Source organism: Antechinus flavipes, chromosome 4, assembly GCF_016432865.1.
Source record: "Antechinus flavipes isolate AdamAnt ecotype Samford, QLD, Australia chromosome 4, AdamAnt_v2, whole genome shotgun sequence".
Lineage (NCBI taxonomy): Eukaryota > Metazoa > Chordata > Mammalia > Dasyuromorphia > Dasyuridae > Antechinus > Antechinus flavipes.
The window spans coordinates 79,812,064-79,834,308 of NC_067401.1; the positions used below are offsets into that span (position 1 = coordinate 79,812,064).

Genomic DNA, 22,245 nt, shown 5'->3' on the forward strand with positions numbered 1-22,245 from the left:
TAATACTTTAAAAATATAAATTATATTATTTATATATACATATATAAATAAAAACACAAATATATAGATGGAGACAGTCACACTTCAGAGAAATAACTAGTCTGAATTTACTCAGTTATGGAAACCTCACAAAAACCTGCATTCCTGTTCACATTACAGATTATTTTCGTAATATATAAAACCTCCAAAATGTATTTTAATGTACATAAACTGGGAAGTAGTAAAAATATTCAAGTTAATAGATGCCATTCATAATAATCTGATATTTCAAAATTCAGGTGTAAGTACCACATTCCTAACATGCAAAAAACATGTCTTAATTCACATTTACTTCTTATAATTAAATAAAACATTATTACTAGTTATACCAGTTCATTGCAGTAGATTTCTAGAGTGTAATACAATAGAAATAACATCAGGATAGGAATGACAACCTCTGAATATCAAGCCTGCCCCTTATTTGTTTGTGTCTTGGAGCAAGTCAAGTTTGCTCAACTGTAAACTAGTAAGATAAGGTGGGGTAGTAGGGATAGAGGTTTACTAAATAATCTCTTTGAACAATCCTTCAAGTTGTAACATTTTTAAAAGGCATTTTCCTTATCCTTCAAGACAATTATTAAAGTTATTGATATCCAGTGATTAGTTAATTAGCAGCAAAAACAGAAAGCCTTACCCTGCTGGGTCGGAGTTTCAATCGGCTGAGAGGCTGCCTGCAAGGCTGGCTCAGAAGCAGAGGAGTCTCCCAGCACAGAGTTTAGAGAAGTCTCAACAGAGGCAGGGGCAGCTGCAGAGGGAGAAGGGAGAACACTAGGCTTGGATGAGGGAGTTGAGGCAATAGGGGTGCTTGGAGGAGGAGAAGCTTGAGGTCCAGAGTGGGACAGTGACGGAAGGGAAGGCAGTGGAGGTGCTGGAGGTGGTGGTGGCGGAGGTGGAGCTGCTGGACCTGAGGTAGACGGTGAAGGTGCTGGATATGTTACAGAATCAGGAAGCCCATTGGGTGCAGTAGGTGACGGAGGCATTTGGGGCAACGGATTAGAAACACAAACAGGGAGAACAGGCCTTGGACCAGTAGCTTTGCCTGGAGGGCTGCTAATCATAACTGGAGGCGATGGAGGGAGGGGTGCAAAGTTTGAAGCAGACCAGGCAAAAGGCTTCGTAGCTGGAGGTTGAGAAGGGGGTGCATTCACAGGAGAAGAAGGTCGAGAGTTTTTGTTGAGAGGACGAGGAACTGTAGCATAATGGGGCAGAACAGGGTGGAAGGCTGAACCTAAAGAAGTTGCAAAACGTGTCGCTGAGTGTCGCAGTGGTGGTGTAGGGGGTGTGGAAGTAGGTGGTATAGAGGTCACTACAGCATAATCAGGAGTGGCATCTGACACTGGAGCTGAGATGACTTTAGCATATGATGGAGGAGGTGCTGAAGGAGGCTGGCAACTGGAATATTCAGGAAGTGGAGCACTATACAGGGAGTTGTCGAAAGATGGAGCTGGACAGAAGATGGAAAGCAGCAGCAAAAGACAGGATAAAAAAGGAGAGAGAGAGAGAAAAAGGGAGCTAATGAAGCAACAAAACCAGCATTCAAACAAAATGTATAAATGTAGACTATAGTTAGTACCAGAGGATTAGGCATTTGTGAAAATTATTATTAGAAAAGTTTGTCAATAGCACTTTGACTTTTTAGCAACTTTCAGTATTTTAATTTATAAAGTAATTTTGAAATCTAGAGCAGAAACAAACTTTTTTGTTTTCTATTTCTCAACAATGAAATTAAATGGCAACATATAGTGATCTGCTGGGTCCTTTTTAAAGATCTTTTCCTCTTTTAATGAGCTAAAATTTCTGAACTTAACTGTCATTATGAAGTCTACTAAAAGAATAGGAAAATGACAGAAAGGGAAAAAAAGCTTTCTCAAACCAAATAAACAAAAATTAATTTAGCAAAAATGTGCACTACAAAGAGAAACTTTCTTCTCATTGTTTATTTATATATAATTCCTTGGTTTTCTGAACTACTAATTGTTAACAGCAACAAATTTGACAATATTAACAAAAGCTCAGGTTACAATTTATAAAATTAATTTTGTGAAACCACATTACATATATAATGAAAATGTTCAAAAATACACTCATTTCAACATGCTATTATTCTTAATCAGGAAGAAATGAATAGTAAAATGAATTCTAAGAATTTTTATTACATATATATGGTAGGGGAATGGGAAGGTACCCACAAAAGTCTTCAACTGTTTAGAGATTTGCCAAGACTTTTGCGATACCCTGTATTTAGCATGTACTCGTGCTCTCTCACTCTCTTTTAAATTGAGATTGCTGCCACAATTCTGGATAATGATATGACAAGATTATTTTTAATAAAAATATATTAATAAAGCAAATCTATTTCTCACTAAAAAATTGAGATAACTTTCAAAGATACCATGATACAATCAAGTAAATTACTTTCTCTACCATACTTAGCTCTGATATCAGAAGTTTTGTCCCAAGTTCTAGTGCAATTTCAAAGGCTGGGAATTTATAACCAGCTTAACTAATCCAAAATATTCTTCCAAAACACACTAGCTATAATTTTATATCAAAATCAGGAACCTGAAATAGGACACCAAACTTAAAACTTTCTAAAACTTTTCTATATGCTTATTCCAGTCTATTAACAACACAAAAGGAATAATAATAATAATAAAATGATGCTTAAATTCATTTGTATTTTTAAAAACTCTAGATTTCATGCTATTTATTCCCAAATTAATTTTGAATAAAAAACCCAAAAATCTCAAGTCCCAAAGAATAGGCTTCTTACCAGCATTTGATATTCTTCTCTCTCTTTCCCATTCCAACTGTTCCCTTTCTAACTGTTCTTGCCGCTCTCTTTCTTGTCTTTCCCGTTCAAGCCTCTCTCGATCTTGCCTTTCTCGTTCTAGGCGTTCTTGCCGCTCTCTTTCAAGCTGTTCTTGCTCCATTCTTTCCCTTTCAATTCTTTCCCTTTCTAACCTCTCTCTCTCCAACCTCTCTCGTTCAATTCTTTCACGCTCCATTCTCTCCCGTTCCATTTCCTTTTGGCGCTGCTGTTCTTGCAGTTGCCTGGGAAAAAAAAAGGAAAAAAAAGTGAAAACAGGAATCTACCACATAAAGCTGATGATTAGTTATAGGACTACCTGACAACAGACTGAAGAGGGAGAAAATGGAAGAAAAGTGAAGACAATAATACTCCACCAAAAATACAAGATTTTCCACCATTTTGATTAGATGATTATTCTGTGAATGAGTTCTAGATAGAGAAGGGGAGAGGAGAGGGAATAACAGGGAAGAAAAGGGAGATGGATGGAAGAAAAAGAAGGGGAGGAGGGAGAGAAAGAGGCAGGAAGAAAAGGAAGCATTTTACAAATATTTTATCATTTGACCCTTATAACAACCCTGAGAGACATGTCAAACAACTTGTCTAACACCATAAAGCTAACAAGTATGTGAAGTCCCATATTTGAATTAAGGTCTTATAACTGTCTGAAATTCAAAACTGTAATAATCAAGGAAACAACCAAGCTCATAACTTGGGAGAATTTCTATTTACTTTTTATCATGCATAGGATGCATTATTCACAAAATTGTACATGCCTCTGCCTCTCTTCTCCTCTTTTATTTTATTTTACTTCCTTTCCCAAGAAAAAGTCTTTCTCTGAATTCAAACTGATCTCCTACATCATGATTTTGGAAGTTCACACAAACAATGCAGATAAGAACTCATCATCCATCTAGAAATTCACTACAGGGGTGTGGGTGTGGGTATATCAAATGTGCTAGAGGACTTCCTTATTTTTTCCTTGATATGCAAGCATACTAGCTCTGGCTGCCTTTGATCATCTCTTACCCTAACTCACATGAACAAACCCTGTCTTCTATCAAACTTCTCTCAGTTTACAATCAGCAATTCATCTCCCATCATTCACACTTGGAAAGCATGCCCTGGATTCCAGAAGACTTTCGTTCAAATTAAGCTTCAGACAATACTTACTAGCTATGTAAGCCTTAAGTTAAACTTTCTTTGCCTCAGTTTCCTGATTTGTAAAATAGGGCTAACAATAAAGATAGCACTTACTCCCAGAGTTGACAGATGAAATAAGGTATTTGTGATACTTCTGATATTTTATGAATTTTGCAAACTTTTAAGTATTATGTGAATGCTGGTTATTATTCTATCTCAAGAATTCCTTTGCAAACATTTAAATATTTTATGAATACTAATTATTTTTATCTCATAGAATCCCTCATTTTTTAAAACAAAGAACTCAAATCCAATTACTCTCTATATTTAGTCTTTCCATATTCCCCCAATCTCTAGTGCCTTTCCACACTAAATACATACTTCCTGAATCCCTAATAAAATAAGTTTTGAGCAAAATCTGTGTAACTTTTGGTTTTCATATCCCATTAAAGTTACTGGACCACAGTAGTATGTCTGGTGATTTATCATGACATAATTAGAATGAATACAACATCTAGCAGGTAAAATAAAGTATTATATTTTATCAGATGAAAATATGTATGCATGTATACATATATGTATTTAGTGATATAATTTAAATATCTATCAGACAGTTAGACAAAGGGGCTATGTAAACAAAGAATAAAACAATCACAACTCACATGGAGTTTATCATGTACAATTCCTTCTTTTATTCTGGTTCTTCCTAGAAGATCCACATTGATTATATCTAACAGTCTCTTTATTATACACAAACAATACAATGTGAATTTTTTTTTTAATGGGCCTTTGCAAACACAGGAAGCTTAATATAATGAAATAGCTTTGCAACTAACACCCCCCAAAAAATTATACTACATATTCTATAGTACTAATCCACTACACAACATGAACTTTTTGTCAGTAAAACCCAAAAAACAATGCAAGAAAATTGAGAATCTTGAGATCATTATAAGATTAATTACTGGAATTTTCTTCCAAGAGTCAATTTAATTTGTGACAGATTTTTAATATCAGATTAAGTCAAAAATCAGCAAAATATATACAAAACAAATACTAATGATATGACTCACATTTTTAAAAAATCCTAACATTTTTCTTTTAAAAAACAAAACATGTCATCTAGGGGAGGGAATGAAGGGAAAGAAGGGAGAAAAATTTGGAACATAAGATTCTGCAAAGGTGAATGCTGAAAACTGTCTTTTCATATATTTTGAAAATAAAAGGCTATTATTAAAAAAAGGGGAGGGAGGGGCAGCTATGAGGCACAATGGATATAGCATCTGCCTTGGAGTTAGGAGGGCCTGAGTTCAAATCCACCCACAGACACTTGACACTTACTAGCTGTATGATCCTGGAGGGCAAGTCCCTTAACCCTAATTGCCTTGCAAAAACAAGGAAAAAAAAAATCAAGTTAATCCTCAAGCTTTTTCTTTCTTGGAAGCAACCTGGGAGGTCTTTAATAATTAAAAGAGAAACAATAGCAATAAGTTATTAAGAAGGCCCCCCAAAATATTTTAGTATATTATGTTTTAATTCATTTAAGATAATTATAAAGACATTAAAGCTGGTAGATTTGTTTTTTTTTTTTTGTTTTGTTTTGTCATTTATTTATTAATTATATATTTTATTTTATTTAAATAACTTTATATTGACAGAATCCATGCCAGGGTAATTTTTTTTTTTTTTTTTTTTACAACATTATCCCTTGCACTTCGCTTCTGTTCCGATTTTTCCCCTCCCTCCCTCCACCTCCTCCTCTAGATGGCAAGCAGTCCTATATATGTGTGATATTTTGCAGTATATCCTAGATACAATATATGTTTGCAGAACCGAACAGTTCTCTTGTTGCACAGGAAGAATTGGATTCAGAAGGTAAAAATAACCCGGGAAGAAAAACAAAAATGCAAATAGTTCACATTCATTTCCCAGTGTTCTTTCTTTGGATGTAGCTGCTTCTGTCCATCATTTATCAATTGAAACTGAGTCAGGCCTCTTTGTCAAAGAAATCCACTTCCATCAGAATTCATCCTCATACAATATCATTGTTGAAGTGTATAATGATTTCCTGGTTCTATTCATTTCACTTAGCATCAGTTCATGTAAGTCTTTCCAAGCCTCTCTGTATTCATCCTGCTGGTCATTTCTTACAGAACAATAATATTCCATAACATTCATATACCACAATTTACCCAGCCATTCTCCAATTGATGGGCATCCATTCAATTTCCAGTTTCTAGCCACTACAAACAGGGCTGCTACAAACATTTTGGCACACACAGGTCCCTTTCCCTTCTTTAGTATTTCTTTGGGATATAAGCCCAGAAGTAACACTGCTGGATCAAAGGGTATGTACCAGTTAGATAACTTTTTAGGCATAATTCCAGATTGCTCTCCAGAATGGTTGGATTCGTTCACAACTCCACCAACAATGCATCAGTGTCCCAGTTTTCCCGCATCCCCTCCAACATTCATCATTATTTTTTCCTGTCGTCTTAGCCAATCTGACAGGTGTGTAGTGGTATCTCAGAGTTGTCTTAATTTGCATTTCTCTGATCAATAGTAATTTGGAACACTTTTTCATATGAATGGTAATAGTTTCAATTTCATCATCTGAAAATTGTTTGTTCATATCCTTTGACCATTTATCATTTGGAGAATGGCTTGATTTCTTATAAATTTGAGTCAGTTCTCTATATATTTTGGAAATGAGGCCTTTATCAGAACCTTTAACTGTGAAGATGTTTTCCCAGTTTGTTGCTTCCCTTTTAATCTTGTTTGCATTAGTTTTGTTTGTACAAAGGATTTTTAATTTGATGTAATCAAAATTTTCTATTTTGTGATCAGTAATGGTCTCTAGTTCATCTTTGGTCACAAATTTCTTTCTCTTCCACAAGTCTGAGAGATAAACTATCCTACGTTCCTCTAATTTATTTATAATCTCGTTCTTTATGCCTAGGTCATGGACCCATTTTGATCTTATCTTGGTATATGGTGTTAAGTGTGGGTCCATGCCTAATTTCTGACATACTAATTTACAGTTATCCCAGCAGTTTTTTATCAAATAATGAATTCTTATCCCAAAAGTTAGGATCTTTGGGTTTGTCAAACACTAGATAGCTATAGTTGACTATTCTGTCTTGTGAACCTAACGTTTTCCACTGATCAACTAATCTATTTCTTAACCAATACCAAATGGTTTTGGTGACTGCTGCTTTACAATATAAGTTTAGATCAGGTACAGCTAGGCCACCTTCATTTGATTTTTTTTTCATTAATTCCCTTGAGATTCTTGACTTTTAATTGTTCCATATGAATTTTGTTGTTATTTTTCCTAGATCATTAAAATATTTTCTTGGAAGTCTGATTAGTATAGCACTAAATAAATAGATTAGTTTAGGGAGTATTGTCATCTTTATTATATTCGCTCGGCCTATCCAAGAGCACGTAATATTTTTCCAATTATTTAAGTCTGACTTTATTTGTGTGGAAAGGTTTTTGTAATTTTGCTCATATAATTCCTGACTTTCCTTTGGTAGATAGATTCCCAAATATTTTATGCTATCAACAGTTATTCTGAATGGGATTTCTCTTTGTATCTCTTGCTGTTGACTTTTGTTGGTGATTTATAAAAATGCTGAGGATTTATGGGGATTTATTTTGTATCCTGCTACTTTGCTAAAATTATGAGTTATTTCTAATAGCTTTTTAGTAGAATCTCTGGGGTTCTCTAGGTATGCCATCATAAAAGCTGGTAGATTTGATAAAATATGATTAGAATTAACCTTAATAGATCAGAGAAGAGATGTAATGATGCATGAGAACTGATAACACTCAAAGGTAATGGTAGAATTACACAGAATTGCAAAAGTATTTTTTCAAGCAAAGAAAACAGCTTAGAGATCCCATTAATTCAAATTTCTTTCTCTCAATGTCTATAGTCTGATCTTGTTATTTAGACCCTGTTTATGTAACCAGAGAGGTTAAACTTATCTTAAAAACCAAAAACACTAGAATTGTTACTATAACTCCAGCAGTTGTATCCCATTAAAGGGAAAAGGAGAGGAAAAAGGAAGGGAAGAAAATAAGCATTATAGAACACTTACCATCTACTATTGGCTTTATGAAAATTTTTTAGAAAATGGGAAGTATTTATAGGTGACAGTAATGAGGATAAGATTAATAGATGACAAAAGGGAAAACATAAAGGACTATTGTTTAGCAAAAGAAGGCTATAATATATTGATATGCGATATTATGATATATTGACTGTGAAATTTACAAGGTCAACTTTGTCATTCTTACAAGAATTTTCAAAAATTGGCCATACTATAAAAGAAGCTGGGAGAGGGGGAAAAAAAGTCATATAAGGCATATAAAAATTAAGTAATAAAATAAACACCGTGGCAATCAGAGGCAGTAATAGTTTAAAAGAAAAAACTATATTTAAACACATCCAAATTTAAAGCCTTGGATTTTTGTATTCTCTAGAGTTTTTATTAAAGCAAAATTTAAAAGTAAATTTCAGTAAGGAAATACCACTTTCTAATTTTATATGACTGAATCAAACAAGTACTTAAGTATTCAGTCTGTTCATAAACAGTTCTATTAAGTCCTAACATTTTCTTAATGGAAGAACAAAAATTAAATACTAGAATTGACCTGGGCTGAGCTCTAATAATAATTGAATAATGGTATAACAACTGACCTCAATTTTTTAATCAGGCATAGTTAAAATGACAATTACAATGACAAGATGAAAAACTAGGCACTTTCTTTGATCCTCAAGAGGATCAAATTCTCAAACCTCTGTAAAATCAGAATTATATTTAATTACTTTCTCCATGGATTTACTACAGAATTGAACTATACTCCTTCTGTGTTACCATACAGAGTGTTGAGGGAAGGGAGGGAAGGGAGAAAGAGGGGCCAGAACAAACCAGAAGAGTGTCATGTATCCAAATTGAAACTAATTCTATCCCTATACCAGACACTTGATTCAGAGACTAAAGACAGTGAAAAATGAATTCTCCAGGGTGGGAGGAGGCTGAGAGAGTTTTGAGATACAGACATATCCTACGGATCCAATATCAAAGAGGAAAGCGACAGAAAGTAAGCAATAGGGGAAAGAGGTGGAAATGAAAATTAACCAAAAATCCAGGGAGAAAAAAATTCAGTTAAAAACTTTGAGCATAAGAGCAAATAAAGAGAAATATTATTAACAAAAGAGAAGATAGCCTGTAGACTATCTAAATGAGTCTAAATCAGCTGGTACAAACTTAACAGAATGACAAAAATACAATGGGAATGGAGGGAGGGGGAAGAGGAGAAACCCTTAAAACATATGTTGCTTTTATAAAGAATAAGTGTTTTTTAAAAAGTGGCTTCAAAAATGCAAATGAGGAAAAATACATGTAAAAATTCTACAGTAAAGAACTAAATATTTTTCACTTAAAAATACTGTTTTTTTAGTAAGAGATGTTACTTGTGGGATATTGCCACCATTTCACTAATTTATTAACATCTTTTAAATGTTAATTTATTCTCTGCCATGAACAATTATTAGATACTTGATAAAAATCATGTAGAGAAGAGACATACAAAGGAATTTTCATTAAAGAACCTATAATTTAGTAATAACAACATTTATTGTGACCCTGAGCAAGACACATAAATTCTCAGTTCTCTCTTCTATAGAAGGTGGATAATAACAGCACCTATGTCACCAGATTGTTTTAAGGATCAGATAACACTTTGCAAATTTTAAAAACATTATATAAATGCTAATTATGATTACCATTATAAACCCAAACTCAAATATCACCTCCATTCTTCAATGACTTCTCCAAATAGAAATTACTTTATCCCTTTAACTATATATATATATATATATATATATATATGTTATTTAATAATGTTCATGGCACAGAATGAAGGTATGTGTAGTGATGCATATGAATGGCTGGCTTCACACTATCAACTTACAGAAACTCTTTTCTCAAAGGTTTTAAGCCCAATGCATCTGACACTAGAGAATGCCTTACTTACCACCTTTTTCTATTCCACTGCTCCTTTTGTTTATTCTTCCCACCTACTTTCCTGAAACCCTGTCCTGAGCCTTTTTCCCTTTATAATTTTTTTCTCAGAGCTCTTATCTACTTTCATACACTTAACAATGATTTCTATAAAAATTACTTTCAAATTTTTACCTCTCATCAGTAATACTAACTAGCTATATGACAATGGGCAAGTCACAAAGTACCCAAGTCTCATTTTTATCATAAAATGGGGATAATGCTTGTTATACCCTTAAAAAAAATTTGAGAGGAAACACTTTGCAAATCAGAATAAAAATTTCAGGTAAGTCAAAGGAATCCTCATGGTGGGTGTTAAGTAGGCTGTAACATATTACCAACAATGATTTTGATTCAAGAAGCAGCATAAAAAAACAAGCAGTTTTCAAAGGGGAAAAAAAAATCTATATTAGCTACATAAACATTCTTTAAAATGCTCCTAATCCATAATATTTAAAGAACTGCAAGCCAAAGCTAACTCTGAGATTCTATCCCATAGCCACCATATTGGCAAAGATGACAAAAAGAAGTAACACATTTTAGCGTGGTTGACAGAGAGAAAGTATGTATATCTCATCCATTGTTACTAAACTGAGTGTATCTTTAGGCTGAGATAATGGTAGCACCATGGACAGAAACAAGGAAGTTCTGAAGAAGGCAAGTTGAAGAAGAAAGGGCTCACTTTGGAACTTCCCTACATCTAGTTTGGAAAAGTCCAAAAGATCACTATTAAACTAAAGGAGAAAGATGAGAAATAAATCTACAGATCTTGGACTCATCTATACAGAGCTGATATGGTCCAAGAAAGTGTGTGTAGAGGAAGAAGAATGGAGAAACCTACACTGTGAGAGGTTTTGATAAGGATGATGAGACAATAAGATACTGGTGTGCATATTCTCTCCAATGGTACAAGGAGTTTCAAACTAGTGACAAAATCAGATTTTTAATCCAATTACCGATTAACTCATTTATCTACGCCACAGAAATAAAATTCTGCCTGGAACGGTAATCAACTGTCTGCCTACCTCAAAGGAAAGCAGCAAAGATTAACATATTTTGTTAACTCTTCTTCCCAAGTTCAAATCTGGTCCAGCGTAATACTGGGCAAGTCACTTAACTCTACTTGCTTCAATTTCCTCATCTGTAAAATGAGCTGGAGAAAGATGGCAAATCACTCACGTATCTTTGCCAAGAAAAAATGGGGTTAGAAAGACTCAGAAACAACTATAATGACTGAACAACAACAAAAAGAAAGCCAAATAGAGATAGTTTGTAATTCCCACTCATATAAACTTGAAGTTTATATTGTTTCCCATCATCCATAAAAAGATTATGCTTAAGGTTTTCACACACATTTTTAAATACTCTTTCAGCTTCAAGAACTGAAATCCTTTAAGTGACAGTTACCTAAAATTTATCAAGTACCTACTATGTGGGCACTGTACTAAGCTCTGTGAATAAAGAGACAAAAGGCAATCACTACCCTCCAGGAGTTCACAATTAAATGGGAGAGCCATAAACAGACATGCACAATGAGTTGTGCTATAGGATTAATTAGAAATAACCAACTAGAAAGCACTAGAATAAAATGCAATTGAGAAAGGATTCCTATAAAAGGTGAGATTTTAACTGGGTCTTGAAGGAAGCCAGGAAAGCTAAGAAATAGAGAAGAGGGAGGAGAACAATTCATTATGGGGAACTATGAATGAAATTGGCTATAGGAGATGGAATGTCTTGTTTGAGGAATAGCAAGGAGTCAGTTTCCTTGCTGATCACTGATCACAGATTACATGGTCAAAATAAAGTACAAAAAGGCTGGAAATGAAGGAAGGGACCAAGTTACAATGAGCTGTGACCATTAACAGAGGATTTCATATTTGATACTGGAGGCATTAAGAAGCTACTATAGCTTACTGAACTGCGGAGGGAGGGAGGGAGGAGAAAGGGGGTGATAATAGTTAGATGAGCAACTTAGCTAAATCAATTTGACAGCTACATAGAGGACAAAAAGGAACTGGGAGAGACCTGAGGCAAGGAGATAAAAAAAAAAATGCAATATTACTATCGACAATTTCAATAGACTATTAGGTTGTAAAAGCAGAAAAGAAAAGGTCTATGTAAGAAATGTCATAAAGGTTAAAATGACAGGACTTGAACACTGACTGAATATGGAGAATGAGAATAAAGAGTCATGGATGACTCCTTCCAAATATTATTCATAAATTGTCCAAATATTGTTCCTAAGAAACAAGTCTTTTCAAATCACTTGTAGAAAGCATTTTGAAAAGTTTCCAGCACTACATATACATTTTAATAAATAACAATGCCAACAACAAAATATTTTTGCAATATAACCCTTGATAGTAAGATATCCTTAAAATTTTCCTTATAAGATTCCAATATTTTTTAATTTAAAGAGAGACTAGTAATAAAAATCTGCTGTCTTCAAATGCCTTCCATTTGCTGTCATTTAAGGTAGAAATCAAATATGTAGTGCTGAATCCTACAAAATACTAAGAGTAGGTAGTCATGAATACTGTTTTTAGTCTGAACCAATGATCTATATCAATCTTTATTATTGGTAAATATTCTGTGAAAATCAAAAACTATTCTATACTTCTAGAATCAGGATTTTATCTATTAAAAAAGAAAGCAAAATATAAATTCTAAATATTTAAATAAAGTGGATGACTGAATAAACACATCAGCTCTTTAACATTAAGCACTTCATCTGCAAGAGACAATGACTTCCATTAATCAAATTACTTAAGATTTTAATTTTATGTATTAAGTGTCCCATCTCCTGATTTTTAAAACAAATTTGGCTAAAAACAAGAGCTGAAAAAAATGTTGTGAGTTCATTTGTTTATTATTTATTTATTTATTACTGATTTTTAAAAAAAACCCTCAGAATAACAGTTTGAAAACTAAAGAGATGGCACCATCAAATAAAAGTCTAGTACTAGTGCTAGAGCTAGTCTTCATATTTTTAAGTGAATACTTATGAATCCATACAAAATTATAAAAATATTAAGTTTCAACGTTTCAACGTTTTTCTCTATCAAAAGAAAACAGTACTCACAAGAGAAGACGGTCAACCATTGGTCCACTGTGCCTCTGAAGGACAAGTGGAGGTTTGTAGACTTTCATTGTTCCAACTCTCCTTAACTTTCTTCCTATGTTTAAGGTAAGTATTTCCCTTTTATAACTCCTGTACACAGTAGTGTGATTTATAAACTATTTATAGATATTTACTAAGCATTCTGCTCACACTGACATAATATTCTAGTTAATAGGCGCTGACTCACATTTCTTAGCCTACAAAAGAAACAAGATTAATAATGTGAATAGAGCTCTAAAGTATGACATTAACTGTTACACTGGAAAGCTATATCATATCTAGCAGCCTGTTCAGAATCATGTTACAGAGCTGGTTAGAGAGCCAGGAAGATTTGGCTTTAAGTGCTGTTATAACATATACTGATTGAGCAAGGCATACAATCTCTGGGTACACTAGGGAAATCTTAAGAATGTGGTGGAAACAAGCAATGGTAAACAGAATTCCCTCACAAAAGAGCTCTTTGTATTCGTGAAGCCAAAGCTTTTGTCTTTGGCAATACACTTTTATATGTATTTGTTATCTCTGCTAATTCAGAAAGTTTAATAGAACATTCATCCATTAGTCAAGTTCAATGATTTCTCAAATACATTAAAAAGACAGGAAGAACAAAGCTATTTTGTATTCAGAAATATAATTCCAATGTTTTCATACAGTTGTAAAAATTTTCATAGTCTCAAAAAAAAAAAAAGAAAAGAAAAGAAAAGAAAATGAAAGAAAAACAGCCACTGTTGGAAAATTATACTATGCTACATAAACAAAGTATCTTTTCAATAAATTTTAAAGCACTATAAACAGTATTTGGTCAGGCCCCCTCCTTCTCTCTCTACTTCCCTCAACGTCATATGCCCACCATCTTACCCTTTTACGAATAACCCACAAAAATATTTTTTTTAAATGATTTCTACAAAAGTTTCCACCTCCTTCTGTCTTCCTCGTCACACAATCATGACTTTGGAATGTTGTCCAACTTCAAAGCAGAGTAAGCTCTAGGTTAAATTAATTTTGAGTCTGGCATCCAAGCTCTGATGGGTTTTTAGGAGGGCCATTTCTCTAGCCTCACTTTGCTCAACTACAAAAGAAAGAGTTGACCCAAATTATATCCAACTTAAGACAAATATTATTTGATTATGACTCAATGCCTCATGGTTATAATATCAATGGGAATAGGAGGCAAATTTATTAAGCACCTCCTTTATACTAAGCACTTCACGAACAGCATCTCATTGGGTACTTAAAACAATTCTGGAAGGTAGCTGCTATGATAGGGAGGGAACTGCAGTTAAGGAAGCTACAACAAGCAGAGGTAAAGTGACTTTTCTGGGGTCATATGGTCCGTGTCTAAGGACACATTTGCTCTCAGATCTTTCTGAATCCCAGCCCCCCCAGAGCTAACCACCCTGTGGTTAGTCAGGTTACCCTTAGCCAGGTAGTTCTATGAAATCTGAAAATTGTAATCAATATCATCCAAAGGAATCTTCTTTATGGAGCATGTCATGGCTATAATTACCAATATAAACAGTTTGGGAAACTACATGCTTTACAGAAGATTGTTTTAGTTAGACTGAGAACATGACTACATTTATTAAAGCACCAGATGTCAGGAACTGTTCTTAGCAAAATTCTTTGTAAATCTTTGCATCACACCTGAAGCAGATCAAAATGCTATTGGAGTAACGGCAAAGAAGTTATTCAACTTTATGTAATACTTTACTGTGAACTGACTTCTTTGGAGTTCAGAAAGAAGAGATCAATATAGCTAAAGAAGTTGGGAATAAATTAAGGATTAATATGAGGTATCTACTGACTGAAAACAACAAACTGCCATTACTCCAATAGCAGATCAAAATGCTTTGATCTGCTTCAGGTGTCATCTGCTAATTCATAAATCCGCAGTCTATGTGGACTACTTAACTATAGTCAAAGGAGTTACTCAATGCCCAGAACGCTGAAGCTGTTTGTCCAAGGCAGAATCTATTCCTCCCTCAACCAAAGCATCTTCTATTCAATTTTTACTCAAAAGTTTTGTAAAAATAGTTGGCTATTACACAATGCAAAGATTTGCAGAGAATTTTACAATATTATTTCACTTGAGCCTTACAACCTTGAGAAATAAAATTATTATTTTGATTTTATACTTGAAGAAACTAAAGTACAAAGAAGTTATAAGGCCAAATTTGAACATAAGTCTTTCTGACTGAGTACAGAGCTCTATTCACAGCACCACCTAAGCTCATATGCACATGTGTATACACATACATCCTCTTTTCTTTGATCCTGCCCCCTTCCCTTCCTACCCCCCAAGTAATGACACAGACTTTCACTTCACACTCTACTCTGCATTATAGTTAAGGTTGAAAAAGGTCCCTATTTAAATTAAGAGATGAGAACTTTGACAGTCCACTTGGGTTAAGATTATGGGGCTAATTAGTAGCAGGACCAAGACTTGGAGTTCCATCTTTTGGTCAAGATCACCCCCTGCATCCTGGGCCATTGCCAGTCATCTTAACCTCTATCTCAACTCTGGACTTCAAAGACTATGGAGAACAGAGCAAGGCTGATGACTTTGCACAGAACTGCCTTCCTCAAATTCAACTTATGCAACAAATAGTTTGTCATCCTTATGTCATTAGTTTTGAGAACAAAAGGCAAAGAACAATTCAACATTTTTTTAATGGCAATCCTTTTGCTTGTTAAATAAACGAACAAAAAAAATCATCATCAAAAGAAAATTATACAGTTAGGAATAATCATGATCATCCCTCAATATATCATTCCTTAATAGAGAAAATTGAAAACCATCTACAATCTACAGTCCAAAAAGTTTAACTAAAGTCACATAAGAGATTTGTCAGGATTCAGTGGTTTTAGACTTATTATTCTTGCATGGCAATCCAAGATACAATTCATTAGGCCTCACTATCTCACAACTTGTAAAATAATAAAAAAAAATGTAATGAATGCAAAAATCACAATACCTAACAACAATGAGTTTGGGTTTTTTTTTTGGGGGGGGGGAGTTAACAACAATAACAACAACTCCCCCCCCCCCAAAAAAAAAACCAAACTCATTTGTAGTTAAGTAGCAAATAACTAGACACAAAACAGCTGCTCACCAAATGCCAGCAGAAGAATGGCTAAAAAAAAGTTATGGCAAATAAAAAAAATGGAATATGTTGTAAAAAATAATGAAAATGATGAATGGAGAAGCATTCGAAGACAGATGAACCACGGAACAAAGAACATAACATATACACGACTACAGCAATGCAAACAGAAAGAATAAAATAATCAAACCCAAAAGTCATGAAATTATACTACTACTAACTAATACTAGTTCTAAAGAGATATAAGGTACCTCCCAATCTTGTTTAAAAAAGTGGAGGGCAAAAAAAAAAAAAGTGGGGGACTACAGGAATAAAATCTGCATATAATATCAAATATTCTGATAAGTTGGTTAGTTTTATTGAATTTTGTTTCTATACTTCTTCTTTATTCTTTGTTATAAAGCTGCCCTTTCTTGGAGGTGGTGAGGGAATGATACATTCAGAAATGTACATTATCTGGAAGTGTTCCCTTAATTCATCATTAACATATTCTCTATTCAGCAAAGTCCATCTAGTCCAATTTGCAATGGAACAAAGATAAATAAAGCAATGATAGTTCAAAAGAAAAAGATGATGATATTGTTAATTTACTAAATAACCCATTTTTAGAAATAACAGAAAACTCCCAACTCTCAGCAAAAAGGAGAGTACAAAATTCTAATAGGAAATATGTACAAGTTTAATCATCATCCTGAAATTTTACTTTTCTGAAAAGAATTATGCCAACAATGTTTAAAAACAAACATTACTTTCTGACGTTTATAATACACTATGCTGATCATCTTATTTTTCTAACTTGACTCCCTTTTTTCATTCTTAATTGTGAATGTTCCAAAAGTTTATTTAGCCTTTGTGTAATTTTTTTTAGTGTGTGTGTGTGTGTGTGTGTGTGTCTGTCTGTCTGTCTGTGTGTAATCTTACACCTTCAATTACCACTTCTACTTAGAATATGTACAAACCTATATCTCTTGTTCTGCTCTCCTTTTGTCTCCAAATTCACTCTTGTCATCCAGTTAACTACCCAAATGAAACCTTAAACTGAGTGTGTTGAAAACCAGAACTTGAACCATTCCTCAAAACAAGCCTCTTTCCTCAAAAAACAAATTTTTTTGATCAATGAAATACCATAGTATGTCCTATGTTCACTTCTTTTTTTTTCCTTTCCCTCTTTTTCTTATCCTTTCTCTTCCCATCCGATGACCCATGCATCTTCCCCCGCTACACACACATTTTGTCACCACATAAATCAATTAAGGAGAAATCTTGCAATTAGATAAAAAAAATGTTTGAGGTTAAGAATCCCTGGATAATTTCCAATTTTTGTTAAAATTCCCAGGAAAAAAAAAAAGCTTCCCTTACCATGATCCAAATTCCTTGATGTCTTTCACTATCCAGTTGCCATTTTAACAAACCAATTTCCCTAGAACTTATGAGTTGAAAAAATATTATGTTCTAAGATCAGGATTTTTTTTGTTCTATTTTATTTTTTTCATCAGTCCTCTTTCTCTTCTGGAGTAACTGTTGTGGGTCATTCTTCCTTTGTAATCTTTCTAGCTCAAACCTTGACAGCAAATCAGTGCCCTTATTTCCAACCTTTTTTCCATCCAATAAGGCATCTTGTACAACTCTATGCTGATACTTAACTAAATCAATTCTTTGTACATAAGAACTTGATAAATACTTTTGGCCAAAATGATATATTCTGTAGGTATTGTATAGCTATTAAAAACTTTTGACTTGCATTTTGTTTTCTTTTTCAGTTTTTCTTCTTTTTCTTCTTGATCTGATTTCTCTTGTGCAGCAAGATAACTATATAAATATGTATACATATATTGGATTTAACAAATATTTCAACATATTTAAAATGTATTGAATTACCTGCCAGCTATAGGAGGGGGCTGGGGGAAGGAGGGGAAAATTTGGAACAAAAGGTTTTGCAAAGGTCAATGTTGGAAAAATTACCCATGCATATGCTTTGTAAATAAAAAGCATTAAAAAAAAAAAAAAAACACTTTTGACCAATGGAAAGTACAAGATTCATCTGACCTTGGTACAGATGTACAGGAGGAAAATAAATTGAGGTTTCTCCACAGGAATCAAGTGCATTGCCTAAGCTGCAATCCCTACACAGAAGTACCTGCAGAGATCTATTATCTTCTAAGGAGCAGCACACATTTTCCACTTCTTATATGAATACATCGAAAGGATGTTTAAACCAAATGCAAGAGCAAGGTCCTAGGATCACTGGTCATACCTTTGTTGCTATATCATATCCTGAGAGGCTATTTCTAGATTCTCTATCTCAGCTATTTTCTCATATCCAGTTACAATGCTATCTCTGCTTGTAACCTCCTTTTTGTCTGAATTTCTAAAGAATAATTCCTCAACACAAGTTATATTTTGAATTTGCTTTGTACCTGGTTTATTTGGCCCAACATTTACATATACAAAATCTCAGCTTTGGTCTCTGGACTCAGATTGTTTGCATATTCCTCATTTTGATGGTGAACTACGATGGTGTCATTTTATGCTAATCTGTACTTTTTAACTGGTAGCCAAAATGCATCTGGCAAGAGTAAAGGGGAATTTGGGGAATAATGAACTTGAATATATAGCCAAATACAAAGACAAATGCAAAATCCTTAGCCTGATACTCTCTACAGTCTTGTCGCAAGATACCTGGTCCAGCCACACTTTCCATCTTATAATTCTTTCATTATTCATATACTAATCACTATAAGAACTTAAACCAATCACCTTCTAAAACCACAACATTGCCCTTACCAGTTTTCACACTATATACTTCTATATACTATATAATATACTTTCTTGTTATCTAAAAAACTAAATGTAGGGCAAGCTCTATCAGCTTATGATGAATTTTTTTTAAACAAATTGAACTTATCGTAGTAGTTCCCTTCTCTGAATTCTCATAACATTATTACTTTTACTAGTGACTTGTTAAAACTAGTCAGTTTTATCTGACCTACCACGTAGAGATAGATTCCTTGAGATTTTCGACCATGTCTTATGGTTGTTTCTATAGTACCTCACACATACTATGGAGTTCATATATATAATAACTCCAAGTTAATAGCAAACTTTTTGATAATAATAAAATTTTTTAAAGAAAAATAGACAAGACAACTTGTATCTACTACATTTAAATAGTCAACGTACCACATTCAAAAAATGTATCACATTCAGAAAGTCAACATTAGGACTTCACTACATTGCAATTCTTCAATGGTAGTATGTATGACAAAAAATTACAAATTCCACCTATGAATTTACCTTCTTTGAATTTCCAATTCTTCTTGTGATGGACCATTCTGCACTTGGGAAGGCAGTTGTGAATTTTGTCTAGGCAATGTAGGACCTATGAAAGGGAAAAACGAGGTTATAAATGAGTATCACTTTTAGATTAGAGTTAATAAAATCACTAAATCAGAAAAATAATACAAAATCACCACAAATATTTACAAATGTATCTCCTTTTGTAGCAAAACAAAATAGAAGCTTCATAAACACACAGCAAATAAAAGAAGACTGCAACAAAATACTGTCATTATTTCCAGAAGACTTACTTGAAACAAATGGAAAAAACTTCAGGAATAAAGAAAAAATAAAAATTTACACATGAAGAGCATAAGAATAAAACAAGTATTCAATGACAATCTGAAGAGGAGCCTGAACTGGACATTCTTTAAGACAATGAAGAAACATTATCTTTGAAGTATTTATTCATGGTTGAGGAGGGAAGGGGGAGAGATGAAAAGGGTATAAGGAGACTCAAAAGGAAAAATTAGAATTGAAAACTCACCTAAATAGAACACTGGAAATGAAAAACAGGAGAGAAAGAGCATGAGAACCTTGTTACTATACTGATTTATGACGTTTCTACAAATTTAAGGATGCATTACAAATTTGTTGGCCAACTGAAAAAATGACTTTTCAACTCAATGGCTCAGCATTTCTGGCACTGAATAAAATGGATACTAAATTAACCATTCTAATTAACCTGGTTATCTGGATTTTTAATGCAGAAAATCTTCAAGGACTTCTGTGTATAGAGCACCCTTCATAGCTACCAATAAGCTTTTATATAGGTCCACAGCTTTTGCTAGATATTCTAATGCTCCAAGTCTATCTTTAATTAACCAGCTCCAGCAATTATTGGGGCAATTTCTACTGCAAACTATAAAAGTACTCCTCAAATTAGTGGCAATGAAAATAGTAAAATAAATTTAAAGTTTTTAAATATAAGATCAATAAATATTGAAAATATTTCTATATATCATATTTAGGAATCAAAACATTTCAATCTTGAAACTTAGTCCAGTAAAAGAAATATGAAAAATATGAAAATACTTAAACTCAATGTGCCAAAACCACCAAATGGGTAAGATATTCAACAATAAAAATAGTAAGATATTTATCAATAAAGGCATTGAGATCTTCTGAAAAGCAACTAAAGTACTAATTAAATTTTTATGATCTGAAAGTTAAAAGGATTAAATGTCAGGGGTAATAGCTAGACTTAAGATTTTATAATTGAAAGGATCAAATTCACTAGAATTCTGAACTAATAGATCCAGCAGCAAAGGATGACTATTTACCAAAATTCTATTTTCCTACTTATACAATGAACTTTGAATAATTATTTGAAATAAAATAATTTGAATTTTCTTAAAAATTACAGAGCAATCAGCTAACATAAATTTAGTGATGGATTTCTCTAAATTACCAAAAGTAGCCCATTTTGAATCTTAAAACTAAAAAATATTTAAAATCTACCATTCTCAAAAAAAATAAATAAATAAAAATGCTATTCTCACCTAAATAGCACACTATGAATAGCTGAACAATTTTGTAGGCTGGAATACAGAAACAGTGGAAGCATCTTAAAATAAACTATACACACACACACTCACTCTCATTCTCAACACACACCCCCACTAATAAAACTACAAATATAGTCTGTTACTATTATGTTAATATCTTGTATTATTAACTCTAAAATGGGAGAACAATAGGTACAACAAGTTTTGGGGCTTAGAAAAGCAGATTCAAGTCCATGGGTAAATTTAAGAAACATTTTTTTTTAAAAGTCTTTATGAAAAGTTGGTACATATCCAGGCCTCTATTAGCTATTCCAAATAGGCAATTAGGTTTAATAACTAACATCATCAATGTGATTAACCTACTTTCAAGAGTGTTTAAGAATAATCTTTAGTATAAATTTAATATGAAAATGCATACTGTTATGAGTTTTACAAAGTGGTCATTTTTTACAGGTTAAATAGTTTTAAGTAGCATTTTATTTCTAATACCTGTTTTTCTTTTTATTAATTTTAAATGCAAAACCATTTATTAGTCCATCAGAAAAATTCTTAAAAAGAGGGCCAAACTTTCTGACATATTGGCAGGAATGTTCTTAAGAGCATATATAGGGAAGAAAATGTGTTCTAATTTGTGGCATGTACAAAGTATTTAAGTAATAGAATTTAAAATAGAAACAACTTGAACACTGGGCTAGGGAATTAGGAGACCTGGGTCTTGGTCCTAACCCTCATTACTTAGGTTCTGTGACTTTTGGGGATGTTTGTTATGAATCTGAGCTCAGGTTTCTAATTTCTAAAAGACAAATGTCAAACTGTCAAATTATTTTTCCAATTCCAAAATGCAATTATTTGACAATTCTGAGAATAACAATATTAATTCATACTTCTATAGCACTTTAACATTTACATAGTACTTTGTTTCACTACATCCCTGTGAATTCTGTAGTGCCTTATTATGAGCCTTGTCCATGGATATACAGAGATCAATCATTCTGGAACTCAGGTCTTCAATCTAAGTTGAATGTTTTCTCACTACACCACATATCAAAGTATATTTTGAAAAATTAAAGACTAAAAATACTTTCCAAAAGTATGTAGTAAACCCTAATTA

The 22,245-nt window shown here is 33.2% G+C and overlaps 1 protein-coding gene across 11 annotated transcripts in view; it reads right to left on the reverse strand.

Moving 5' to 3' along the window:
* The window catches only part of ENAH (ENAH actin regulator), a 124,214-nt gene that overhangs the window by 15,326 nt on the left and 86,643 nt on the right, over positions 1–22,245 (reverse strand). For 4 of the 11 annotated variants that reach the window (XM_051993389.1, XM_051993391.1, XM_051993392.1 and 1 more), the window contains 3 exons: positions 19,585–19,669; positions 2,813–3,093; positions 674–1,483 (listed from right to left, as the gene is read on the reverse strand). In XM_051993389.1, coding sequence (XP_051849349.1) covers positions 674–1,483; positions 2,813–3,093; positions 19,585–19,669 — 1,176 coding nt within the window. Of the gene's footprint in view, positions 1–673; positions 1,484–2,812; positions 3,094–13,147; positions 13,237–19,584; positions 19,670–22,245 lie in introns of those variants that run through there. The other 7 variants (XM_051993395.1, XM_051993396.1, XM_051993397.1 and 4 more) reach the window with 3 other exon arrangements.